At 45.3% G+C, this 13,462-nt stretch overlaps 1 protein-coding gene across 1 annotated transcript in view; it reads left to right on the top strand.

Moving 5' to 3' along the window:
* Nucleotides 1-6,544: 6,544 nt before the first annotated feature.
* The window catches only part of ARHGEF38 (Rho guanine nucleotide exchange factor 38), a 39,381-nt gene continuing 32,463 nt past the window's right edge, over nt 6,545-13,462 (top strand). Inside the window, exon 1 of the mRNA XM_038135079.1 lies at nt 6,545-7,013. Within this exon, the coding sequence (XP_037991007.1) occupies nt 6,827-7,013 (187 nt within the window). The 5' untranslated portion in view covers nt 6,545-6,826. The remainder of the gene's footprint in view (nt 7,014-13,462) is intronic.

Below are 13,462 nucleotides of genomic sequence, written 5' to 3'. Positions count from 1 at the left end.
TATAGCAAAAGCTCAGAGCAATATAACCATCTAAGCCTGAAGGACGTCCTTATTTTTAAAGTTTGTACTCTGCAGTGTACACTTACATGGATTTTAGATAAATTTTTAGATACACACATAAATATTTAAAAATTAATGTTTTGCCCATTAAAACGCTGTGCAAATTAAATGCAGAAAATATTATCTATATTATAATTTAAGGAAACCCATCCTCCTGAAGGAAAATAATTTTCATCTTTTCACCTAATAAAGCTTTGAAGAATTTCATTAGTACGACTACGTGCTATTTCAGTGCGTTTGCTCTTGGCTGGTGATCGCATCATTATCATTAAATTTTGCTGTAATAGAAGTTCTATCTCCATGGCTTATAAGACCGTTAATCTGAAGGAATCAATTCCTGCCAGCCTTCGGTTTTGCTGCTACCTGTGTGCAAAAGTCACAGCCAGGCTCCCTCCCTGCCCAGCCACCTCGGTGGAACAGGTCACTCCCTGGGCCTGCTGGCGAACACTCACTCCTTCAGCCAACACCATCTCCCCCACCTGCCAATGGATCAGCTGGAACCAGTGCTCCCTGGGGCACATCAAGCCACGTAAGGCTACCTGAGGCAGCTTAGGGACTTCAGGCTAAGTTATTCAGATTGCTTTTCAGCCAAAGCGAGTTAAGGGCCATGAACAGCTCCTGCAGATCTTTGCACTGACAGTCCTCAGCAGGAGAAGGATGACAAATCACTGGAGTCGGTGGCCTCTTTCATTGGCACAGCTGGATTTGGCAGAGGATATCTAGAGAGGATGTCTACAAGCAGCCAGCTCACATACGGATTTGTGTATTGCTTACTGGTGGATGCCTAATGGCAATGAAAGACTGTGTCATCTAAATGAAAGGAATAATTTCGGTATATTTCAGTGTATTTCAGTAACTAGAACTAGGTTTGTCAGGTTCCATTACTTTCCATCTCAATGGGAATAAGAACAGAGGCTTCTATCCCGAAGACCTTGGGTCAGAGTGTGAACCCTTGTTTTGTAGCAGTGAACTCACTTCAGTAACCCAGTTGCTTTAAAGAGACTGATCTGTCTTTATACAAAATTTGGATTTAGTCATAATACTCCTTACTGTTAGGAAGATTTTAAGTTTGCACCCTGTTTCTCCCTGTATAAATTGTTTGTCTGAGCTGTTTTGTCTAAGCTGTTTGTTTCTTTTTAACCATGCTTTTTGTTAGGCTCCCCTGTGAAGTGTGTTAGGATTCTCTTGCCAGACTTAATTTCTCTGGACCTCTGCCTAGAAAGTGATTTGCCTATCAAGAGGCCAGGACACCATGACTGAGTCTAGTTTTGTCAGATATGTCCATTTCTTCCCTCCGAGGAATCTGTACTGAGTTAATTTTAAGCTCTGTGAACGAAGGATTTTCAGCCTACCCCAACTCCCATTAAACTTGTTTGTGAGTATGAACTGAAGCTTTTTAAGACTCTTATCTTTGTTACTCCAAGGCAACTCCCCCGTCACAAAACAAAAATCACCAAATAGTATTCTCTCTGGTTCATTCTTTGACAAATGTGCACAAACAGGAACATAGAGAAAAATAAAAAAAGGCTCCATTCAGCTGTAAAAATACTGTCTGGAAATATGAAAATCTAGTGTAAAGCTGCAAATCTATAATGATTCAAAATGGTGACCTGGAAGGAAAATCTTTCCAGTTGCTCATGATAGTCCATTTTTAGGTTCCATTCCTCTCTTGATTTGTGAATTGCCAGACATAAGGTTCTCAAAGAATTCCACAGAAAATATTTCATCTTGGTAATTTCTGTGCCCTCTTATTTTACATTGAAACACACCAATAATGAAGAATCATCTTTCTGTTCTTTTACCTATGCCTCGCTCTCTTGCTTGTCTTTCCTCATTAGCTTTGATATCACAGTGCCATCTACTTGATCAACAGAGTCAGGTTATTTTCCTCAGAAAATTACACGGCTGCAACACTGAAGAAATCAAAGGGCTGCTCAGTTTCCTGGCAAGTTCTCTCTCCTTCTCACCTCCCAGCCCTTTCAAAGCATCACTGCCCTTAGATGTCCCCCTTTGGGAGCTGGCCCAGCTCCAAGCCTATCCGACCTACACAAAGCCCTGGCTGGATAGTGACAGATCCACAGCTCTGTGAGGACAATTCAAGCCCTGCTGACCCTTTTCTCAGCATCCCTTCTCCTCTCTGGCAGATATTTCAATTTGAGAGATGGGTCCCCCTCTGTAGGCAGAAAATACGTCAGCCTTTTTTTGTGTGTAAACTGGAGCAGAGGCTTTGTTTGGAGTAAGAAAGCATCACAGCAGTCAGAGGAGATGGATTGCATATCGTGAAAGGTTGAGCCATCCCTTCTTAGAAATATCCACAGCCTAGCCTGAGCCCTAGTGGGCATGTACTTTATGAATTTTTCCTGCAAATATTTAGACAAAAAACACTGTAGACAGGGCTAAAAGAAATTATCACTGTGCACTTACTTCTAAAGACCTGTTTCTCTACAGGAATCACCAGTCTGGCAAGATCAACAGTAGGAGTGAAGGTGAGACTGCCACACTAAATAACTTTTCACCTACAAGACAGGCTTTTTTCTCTTTTTGTACTATTGAAGGGTGTTTGAAGTTTTTTTCTATGTATATTTCAAAGTAATTTTGATTCATTCATTGTGAAAAATCAGCGTGTAGACTCCATTTTTACCTGTCCCTAAGCCTTATCTTTTTATTGCTTTTTTCCTCACCTGTCACACTGTTCTTATCTTACCAGTACTGTTGCAAACAGGTAGAGTGTACATACCAGCCACTTTCCTGTGCTCAAAGTCCTCGATGGGCCTTACACAGGATTGTTCTTATCAAAGCCTCCACGTTTTGTCCCTCAGAAGATGTCTTCGCTATGACACGTGCATACAGGCTGAGTGACAAGGTGCAGGCTTGCTTTTATTTGCACTGAGGCTTCTCTGTATGGAGATGGGGAGCTACAGAGACATCTGCACTCTTTGCTGTCATGCTCCACCTGTGGGAAAGGCAGGACAGCTTTCTGCAGCAGTACCACGGTACCGTTCTGCTTCTCCACTGACTGTCAAATCTGATCTTTTTACATAGGTGAGACTGGCGAAGTCACTCTGCACCTGCAGACTGAGACTTTATTTTCCTTGGTGTCTGTGCCAGCCACTGCAGTGAGCAAACGTGGAAATGCCAATCCCATGCCATTGCCACAGGACTCCAGCAGTGGTCTGTGCATCCACCCAAATGGGAACAGGCATGGTGGTCAACCCACACCGGTATTTTTTGTATAATTTCTAGGATCCTGAGTTATAAAGAAATCTTCTGTAACAGCTGTGAGGTATGACAAGAAAACAAATAACTGTTTGCTTACTTAATGGCCATCAGTCTTTATGGCGCTTCTGGTTCATTTGTAGCTCAGGACTGAGATAAAGGTTGGCATTGACCATACAACAATCAGCTCTTGTGTGTGGCCAATACAGTTGCTGGGGAACACAATGCCAATATTTTCTGTGTTGACACCAGCACCTGTTCTGTTTCTTAAGCAGGGTGGCTTCTGTACAAGTAACTCCTGTGAGTGTTTGCATCAACTGGATTCCAGTTTGCTCTGTAGAACTGAGCATAACAGAGTAGTAAAAGAGATTTCCACATTCATTGTAAAAAGAGCATCTTGTCCACTTAGATACCGTATATTCCTCTTGTCTTATGGATTAGTGACTTTGGTACTGTTTTCCCGTCAGTTGCTAATGGGGCCAGAAGAGAGCAGGAATAATTTGAAATTGAGAGAGTGTTCCTCATACTGTTGTGAGTGGCATGAATGCTTCACACACAGTTCTGTGTTGTGAGTGGCATGAATGCTTCACACAGACCTGTGCTTTCTGTGGCATTTTTTTATAGTCAGTAAAGATCAGCAAATAGTAATAAAGGTTTATAGGAGGTCTTGCTCAAATGCACATCTGATTGTTTTTATGTAATCCCTCTGCTGATTGCACAGGCATAGCCCACTGGTGTAAATCCATGGTGGGATTTAATGTGATGATGGATAAACCTGGTTGTCTCTCAAATCTCCCTCCCTCCAAAGGGGATGGGGAAACAGCCAGTACTGAACATGTCCCCCCCATTTGGAGTATCGCAGAAGCTATGGTATTTTCAGCCTTTCCTATGTTGGGTGGCACAGAGGAGATATTTTAGGTTGCAATAAGTTCTCATCTACATTCTAAACTGTGGTGTAGGCCTGCTTTGGGCTCCTGGCTTTCTCCAAAATAATGCTGCTGGCTAAAGTCACATAAACCATTCCAAGTACAACAGCAGCAGCAACTACAGCTGGCTTTCTCCATAACAATTTTGTTGCTAAATGAACACATACTTTTTTACCCCTTGTGACTGAGTTGAAGAGGAAGAGGAAGACAACTTTTGCATGTGGGGAGATTGCTGTCGTAATAAACACCTGAGCAAACTTTAGCGTATCCTATCTTGGCTGTAACTCTGCACATGTGCTAGAACTTAAAATGCCAATAATTCTATTAAGTTTGTTCTTCCACCTTCCCCTGGCCAAGATGTATTCCCCGGTTCTCCCCCCAAACCTTTTTAATTTAAATAAATATAAGGAAATCTAATCTAAAATGATGGGTCTCTGTTTTCTGAGAAGCATGGCACTGAAATCCTGGTGGGGAGAGATACCTTCTCTGGGTAATTCTGGCCTAAACAGCCATCAGCCCTACCCACAGCTGCTCATGTGTGCCCCGCGTCATCCCCTGCTTCGTGCTGCCACTACTGCTTCCTTTGCTGGTTGAGGAACTAATCAGAAACACAAATCCAGATGGAAAATAGCCCAGGGAAAAGGGGCGAGGGAAGGAGTTTTCTGCCAGATCAGTTCCTCCATCTCATCTCAAATGCGTGTGTTTACACCCTGCAGCAATAATGGGAACAGATTCATCTGGAGAAGGGAGGTAGTCAGGGTGGTGACTGTTTAAACCAGTTTTCCCACCCTCGATGAATACCAAGCTATTGCTTCAAATAAAAGCTCCTCCCAAAGTCCCCAGTGTAAGGAAATTGTCTGATTGATTTTCCTAACTCCCACTTTAGTCTGTGTACTACTTGTTGCTAGAGCTTTGATGCTTGTCACAAGTGTGTCACCAGTCTGTCCCTGCCTACGCCTCTCCCTGCTGTCACCACTGCTTTGCCTTTCAAGGAAGTTTTGTGGTCTGACTTGCAGAATAAAGAGTTTCTTAGGAAATATCAAAGAGGAGGCAGGACGTAACACATGAATTGCCTATGTAATATGTGACTTCTCTGTGTGAGCACAAAGTCTTCCCAGTATTCCCCTCACCACTTTATTCCTCTGCCAGGCTGTGTTTGGGCTGGACACTTTGTGCAGCACTGGCATGGTGCTGCAATTTGACGTACTTTATTGCTAAACAGTTTCATAACCTCTTATTTTCACTACTGGGTAGAAATGAAGGGCTTTGATGAGGAGATTGCATTAAAGGACCCGTTTTGTAAAGAAAAACAACACTTGGAAATGAGGTTACACTACTACGTCTCATCCCAGCTTGTTTTTTCCTAGACAATCCTTCAGGGACATAGCGTGGCAGCGCTAAAGCCAAACGCGCTCTGCCAGCCTCTGTCAGAGGGACATTCGTTGTGTCCCCTGGCAGATGCTGTGGCAATAATTGTGCGTTAGACTGACACCGATTAGGCTGCACCACGGGGCTCCCACCAGGCACTTCCTACAGCAGCGAGGGCTGCAGGGTTGGGTATCACAGCAGCAGCAGTGATTGCTACTGATGGCTGTTGGGGCTCTTCCCAGGATAAGTCCGGTCCAAGCTTAGATGCCAGCAACTCCTGCTGTTTTGACATGAGCTTGATTAGACTGGCGCTACGGAGGATCACTAGACAGTACATGTGTGCCAGAGGCCACTGATAACAGACAGGATAATAAGATCTCTTCCAGGGGCTAATCCAAAGGTATTATGAACAGGTGTTTTGGTGTCCACTCCCCTGGCTATCATAGCATGGGGGTTAGCTGTGGTATCCTTCACAGGTCCTTGGCAGGCTTTCGCCTTGGCTTTGGCCCCTCTGTGCACAGTGTAGAGCAGGACAGAGCCTGGTTTGAGACAAGCATCAGCTCCATGCTGCTTCCTACCTCCCGGAGGGGCTTTCATGTCCTTCTCAACCCTTTCCTTCATTGTCCTGGGGGATCGGTCGCCTTTCAAACCTGTAGATCCGGAGTTTCCAGCCCAAAAGCTACACGTCACAGTGGGGTCAGGAGACTGGCAGATGCAACTTGATATGCAAGGAGCTGGGGTCCTGACCAGGCTGCCGGGGTGAGGGTAGAGCGGGTGCCTGGCCTCCCCTTCCCATTGGCCTTGCTCTCTGCTTCCACCTGCCCGGCAGTGCAGAGAGGGAAGGGGTCTGCTGTGCCACTTTCGGGCATCTCCCTGCCAGAGCCGGGAGGAGGCAATTCCCGCTCCTCTGTGCCGGCACCCCCGGCCCTGCGGCGGGGTGAGCAGCGTGCCCTGCAGCGGGGAGAGGGCCCGAGGACGGCTGCGGTTTGGGGCTGGCTCTGAAAGCGGCCCCGCCAGGCGCGCTTGCACACAGGGCAGGTGAATGCAAACGCTGCCCGGGGCGGCAGCTTCCCGGGGGTGGAGCTGCTCCGGCACAGGTGGCAGGGCTGAGCCCGGGGCCCTGCGGAGCCTGGAGAGCCCTGCTGCGAACCCAAGCCCAAAGCAAGCGGCCTTCACCTGGGCAGGGAAGTCACCTGGGCAGGGTGGTCCCCCTCCACCACCACCAGCAGCAGCACGCAAGGCTGTCCGTGGCGAGCATGGACTGTGCGGGGAAGGAAGGCACCGGGGGAAGGAAGAGGAATTTGACCCTGCTAAGGAACAAGCTGTACATGGGGCAGAGGAGGAGGACGGAGCCCGTGGTGGAGAGCACCCCCGCCGCCGGGGACCACGGCAACTTGAGGAGGAGTCAGTCCGACAGGACAGAGTACAGCCAGAAATTGCAAGGTACTGGGGAAGCTTGTTTGGTGCTCTGCTGCCAGGGATGCTCTGAGCCGGGCTGGTGTCTCCATGCCCTCCAGGCTGCAGCCTTCAGATAAAGAAGGGAATGGCAGGCTCTGCCCCCCCCACACCCACAGCTGGAATAAGCAATGGCCCCTCTCAGCCTTGCCCTCCACCTCCAGACTGTGACGTGTTTCCCCTAATTTTTCTAAATGGTGTTTTGTAGACGGGACACAAAATATAATTGAAAGTTTTAGTGAGTGCCTGCAAAATTCGTATGCAACCAAAATCTTTCTCATTCACCAGATGCATTTGCAATACAAACAGTAATGTGAAAATAGGATGGCTCCATCCTATCTGTCTTTGGCTGTCGTATTAAGCGGGGCATGTGCCAAGTCATAAGAAGCATAAAGGACTTTTTTTTTTTTTTTTCAATTAAAAATATTGTGGCCTATAAACTGTTGCATAGATTGTACATGCCTGAACTAAAGTATGTCCAAATACATGTTTGGATGGATATACTGATGCGAATTATACCATTCTGTGATTATGGAGAGAGTTGCTTTTCAAATAACCAAATTGCATATGGACCACAAATTGTAGTAAAGTATGTCAGTACTGGGTTTGTCAATCAAAAATTAAATGTGATGCCACAAATTGAGGAAAAGCATGAAGAATGTGAATAGCAATTTCTGGGAGTGCTCTGGAACACCAGCTGATGAATTTCTGTGGGTTTCCAGGGTCTTGAACAACAGGGCTTGGGTACTATTATACTATAAGTGTGTATTACTAATAGTGCTATAACAGCTTAGTGGCAGTCATTCTTGCGACCATAATCCTTTATGAGGAAATAAAATAGAAAAATACTTTGGATTGCTGTATTGTGGTTTTGATGCACTTAATTAGGAAGTAGCATTGCTTCAGAGAGACAATAAAAGCAGAAAATAAATAATAAGCCTGAAAATGATAGGTTTTCTATGGGTACTGCATATGCCGAGAACAGAGAGGTTCATCAATTGTGCTTTTCCCTCCTCATGATAGCTAATCAATGAAAAGGTGAAAAATACTCAGGTCAGGTCCACGGTTCAGGAATCTGGCAGGGGTGTTTCAGGGCACAAGCATGGATCGCTGTGGCAAGCTCATGGCACAGGTCCCATCAAAACAGCAGATTTTAACTCCTAAATGGGGTTGGCCAGGTGAGGTGAAGGTTATCAGAGAAGTATCCAGCAAAAAGGTGTGAAATCTTACTGTCCTGTGTCAGCCACATTCAAACCATGAATGTCTCCTGTTTAAAATCTGAAGCCGAGGCGGTGGGGAAGCCCAGGAAGTCATGGCAGAGCGTGAGGTTATGTTTATGGCAGCAGTCCAAGGAGACAGTAAATCCAGCTTTACAGCTCCTGACACATGCTGTGACTGCCACGGCCGCATACTGCAAAGCACGGGCCGGTATCAGCTCACTCTGCTTGTGTTTGTTTGAGGAAAACAGCCATGTGTTAAAAAGGTACCTGCAGGCTTTGCACTGGATTAGAAGTTGTCTGTCCTCAGAGTGAAAATACAAAGGTGGTAGAAATTCCTATAAAGTATATTTGCAGTTGCCATAGAATTGCAGTTGTGTGCCGAGGCCTGACCTGGATCAAATTATTCTGAGGAAGATGTGCCTGAATGTGATAACGATCACGGATCCCGGACCTATGCGCTGCCTGCCAGCACTGACGACGTGCTGTGCTTGTACACTTTTGTGTTCTGCAGTTTTCTCGTACCACTTGGATGCAAAGCAGCTTACAGCAAGGAAGTGGTTTTGTTGGCGCAAGGCTTTTGAGTTTTTCATTCTTGTTAAGAAAACCAGCGGCTCTGTTGGTGACAGCTTGTCTGGTGTGTGTGTGTCACCTGGTCGGGACTTTCTGATCACCCTTAGAGTGGTAAATGCTTTGTAAAAAGATACAAATGGTAATTTGCACTTGCTTCCAACAGGAATTGTGGGAAAAGCTCTGTGTTTAGTTGCCTCTCCCTTCTATTGGCTCCTGTTAATATGTTCTCTAACACATAATCTGCAGACCTGGGGTAGGTATTAGCACAGACAAGGATGTGTAAGACAGAGAGGTGCAACAGCAGCAAGCCCTGCAGAAAGAAATCTCCCATAAGTGGGGCGGGTTTGCACAGGGGCTGCAGGACCCTGCTCTGTGCTAGTGGCGGGCAGCCAGGCAGAGCTCAGGGACCACGGTGTCTTCACACACCCCGGCGCCTGCACCGGCATTGCAGTACATTCGTGCAAGGTGAAGCGTAGGCGAGGCACCTCTCAAGGGCCCTTCCAGCCCCCTGCAGACTCTGAATGTTTCCCCGAGTAGAAGCCGGACTGTTGCCCTCCACAGCCATTGCTAGCAGCTCTGAAGTATGTGCTCAAAATGCGGCTCGTGGTGGCAATAGAGGCCCCCAAATAAAAGCCTGTGAAGAACACAAAACAAAAAGCCCAAGAGAGCAAGCAGTCAGGCATAAAAACTCCTAAGAATTCAATTTCTGCGCTTGGATTTCTTTTAAGTTTTGTTTTATACAGTAGACCAATGTTTTCTATGAAGAGCGAGAAAGAGACTTTCTCACTCTGGATCTCCAGGGTAATCGAGGTGGTTTGTTCTGTCAGTCTACAAACAGCAGTGCACAATAGCATTGCCAAAGGTGAAAACTTCTGCAAGTGTTTTTCACTTTAAAATTAAGGATTCCTTAAGACACAAGAAAGCATTTTCATGGTTAATGACTATAGTAGATACATCTATTCAATAGCTTATCTGGTGTGAATGGCCGTGCAACATTTCCTGACTTTACTCTTTTTAAAAAGGAAATAAGATGCAAAGTAACTATTACGTTCTCAAGGAGCTTGGCAAGCATTCGTGCCTGTACTTCAGCTCATCCTGTGAGATAACCAAATGCCTGCCAGCCCCATTTTAGATAGGGGGAAATAAGGTGATTGCCATCAAATGCCAGGTTCATGATAAAACCATGCAGTCATTTAGAACTCAGATTACACTCGCATACTTGGAAGAGTCCAGGAATACCTTGATCAGGCAATATATATTTCTTCCATCAACTGGACATTACTTTTCTGAAATGGGAAGAGTGGGATTGAGGAAGACATATTCACTAGCATCTGTGGTGAAGGTGCAGAAATAATATCAAGGATCATTATAAGAGCTAAGGCAGAGCTCCTGTGACATTTCTATGCATTGCTCTGCTCTACATTCACTAGAAAATTCAGCAAGTATGTTCTTTCAAGAGGAATGAAGAAGTTGCAAAACAAAAAGTGTTATTTAGCATCTCTATTTTCAAATGTATTATCTATAACTGGTTAGCTGGTATGAGATGTCTTTTCTAAGGTGAAAATCCGTCAGTAGCAGCTTTAAAAGTAACTGTATTAATATTTATGTATTGTATAAATGTTGGGATCAGTCTTTGAATTAACCCAAAGCTTCCAGTCTGTGAGTACCTGTGTATTTCGATAAAAGGGGTTTGCTCGATGCAGTTATTGGCACATAAATGTTTGCAAGATCAGGGCAGATTAGCATACAGTGTGTCATGGGGATAGATGCTATTAACTAAAAAGGGCAAACCATGAAAAGGCATTTGAAGCATAGTTCACTGTCTGTTAGGTTTTGGGCAGATTGCTACTTTTTGTTAATAATTATATGCCAAACTTGTGCTTGCTGTGAAAAATGAGCTATTGAAAGCTGTGAGTTTCCTGAAGGAATCAGAGATCACATTTGCAGTGCTCAGCAAAACAATTAATGCCTCAAAAAAGCACCTTGTCTTAAAATTATTACATATTAACTCCCTTACAGCTTTGGCTGTGAATGGGTCAACTGCCCTGGTCAATGATTTGCACACACTTCAATTTGAAATGCATCAGGGACATACCTGGATGAGATAGTGATTCAAATCACACAGCTACCACAGTACACTGCCTCAGAGCTCATGTCTGAACCCTGAATGCCGTGTTTTCCCTGTCTAATATAGTTACAAGAAATAACTAACACCAGTAATGATGCAGAAACAAGCAGAATTATACAAATTTTGGAAAGCTACTATCCCTTGGTGTACAAAAGCCCAGCCAGAGGCTACTCAACCACCTTTGCTCCATCTCAAGCAGGGCACCTTTCTCCATCCCATCCTCCTCCCTGCTTGCAGAGCACACCACTCCTTCCTGCACGGGCTGGATGCCCATGCTGTCAGCTTCTTGGACCTCCCACCAGGTGTAAAGATCTCCTGTGCCACTCCCCAGTTCCTTATTTGCTTTGTGCTAGCTTTCTCTGGACTACAATGCAGATAATATCTTATTTCACTGCAGAATGTATTGATCCGTGGAGCGGCTGGCTTGCTGAAGTACAGTAAGGAGTAAAATTTCAGGTTATTTCCTGACATGCAGGAGATGGCTTGATGAAAATTCTCCCCCCTGTGCCCTGGGATGAGAAGTCACAATCTAACAAATACTTCTATTTTCTCCCATGCAAATTTAGGCTCGGGGGATCTAATTCTGTTAACTTGTGCTGCAGTAAAGCTGGAGTTATTCCTTGAACTTATTGCAGTGTCTGTCAGGGAAGTGAGCTCGTCTTTTCAGAGCAGAATCCATTTTGTGCCGCAGTGTTTGCACAGCACTTAGCACAACCAGGCCCTGCCGTGGGGCTGAGGACTCTTAGGAGCTACCACAGTAGAACTGGGAACTGCAGCCGGAGGGAAGACTGGGACACAAGGAGAGTTACGGATCCTCCTGTGACCATATTAGCAAACATTGTAATAATTGATATACTTTGCATTGTGGGCCACAGTTCATACAGTAATCCATGCCAAATCTTGAGGTGCTTGTCCTGGAGGAAGCAGTTCAGGTACAGCCCTTCCTCAGTTCCTGCTCTATTAACATATTAGCTCAGTGCCGCAGGGGTGGTGTATTTATACCGGTATGTGACACCCTGGGAAGGTTTATTTGTAAGTATTGGAGCTAACAATAAGGGCATTCTTCTGTCACCTGATGATAAGCTTTCTTCCCTTCCACCACGGTCACATGGGAGCTCTCTGTAGTCCTGTCAGCACACACATAATTAGAGCGGTCTGCTGTCAAGGAATTGAAGAAAGAACCTGCACGTTGAATGTAAATATTCTCTGTACCTTATGGAACGGAAAAATGATCAAAGATTGAATGGCCTAATTGCACGGAAGTCTCTGATGCAGATTTTATAAGCAAACCTGTTGCCCAGGAATACGGGTGCAAGGTCATTCTGGTCCTGCAGTGTATTCTTCCTGGGTTCAGAAAAGGGGCTTTTGGCCTGTGTTACTCACAGCCTGTGCACAGCAACCCGCTCCTGAACAATGCTGCTGTCATGAGTCTCTCAGTAAAAGTAAAAAAAAAAGGTTTTCCTCAAGCCCCTCAATATTTTTCTATTTCGATGCCCAACATGGCCTAATTCACACCATGTTTGCATGATTTGGTTGCACTGTAAGGACTCTGGTGGGAACTGTAAGGCACCCCATGAGGTCCCTCACAAAGGGAGGGGCATCCGGAGTAAAATTCTGGTGTGTTATCTAACGTGATGCACTTCACCTGCACATAGAGTCACACTCCATCTTTCCCCCACTGCTTGTCCTGTTTCAGGCTCCCTCACTTCCAGGGATCCCAGTGTCTCAGCGCCCTGCAGCCTTCCCAGCTCCTGCAGTGGATGCAGGCATGTGGAGAACAGAGCCAGAGCGACAGCATGAGGAGGGAGAGGAAAGCTGCCATAGCAGCAGTCTCTGGACTTGGCTGCCTGCATTTCATTCCCAAATCCAGCTGATAAAAGTCGGTGTACATTCCCTTGTGTAATTGCTAGGTTATCTGAGGGTAAAGGCTATCTGAGGACTTGCTTTCACAGAGGAATAATTTATCCAGGGTGATACAAAACTCATGTTTAACATGTGAAAACACAGTCATTCTGTAATTTGTTTGTTATACCTTGATAACTTATGCCTTTCCCAGTCCTTTGTGCCAGGCAAAATCCTTGTATCTGCACAGTGTGAGTGCAGAACTTAGATTCCTTTGGCATCTTTCAAATGCTGCCTAGGTAACAAAAAGGTCTGTAACTCACTCCATGCACCAGCATCACTGTACTTGTTCCTGTATTCTGTGCTAGTTCCTTTGGTTCTACATGGGAAGCAGTGGATGGGGAGAAATCTGGGTCCCCACACCAAGAGCAAACGTAATATCCAATCAGAGCGTCTTACCTGGGAGGAAGGATGGATAGAACAGACCTCTTGGAGCTGCTCACTCTCCAGGCATGAAAACCAGGGACATTTATGCACAGAGATCTTGCAGGCCTGCTATGGCTGCTCCTCTGGTCGCTTGCTGAGGGTCCCTGTAGTGAACAAGTAAAATGTAAGGAATGTTTCTCCATTACCTCTTCGAAGATTAAGGTTTGAAAATTAAAGTATTAAGTTACCTT

Source organism: Motacilla alba, chromosome 4 (genome assembly GCF_015832195.1).
Source record: "Motacilla alba alba isolate MOTALB_02 chromosome 4, Motacilla_alba_V1.0_pri, whole genome shotgun sequence".
NCBI lineage: Eukaryota > Metazoa > Chordata > Aves > Passeriformes > Motacillidae > Motacilla > Motacilla alba.
The sequence above is the reverse complement of the archived record's forward strand: the minus strand, read 5'-3'. Positions and strand labels throughout refer to the sequence as shown.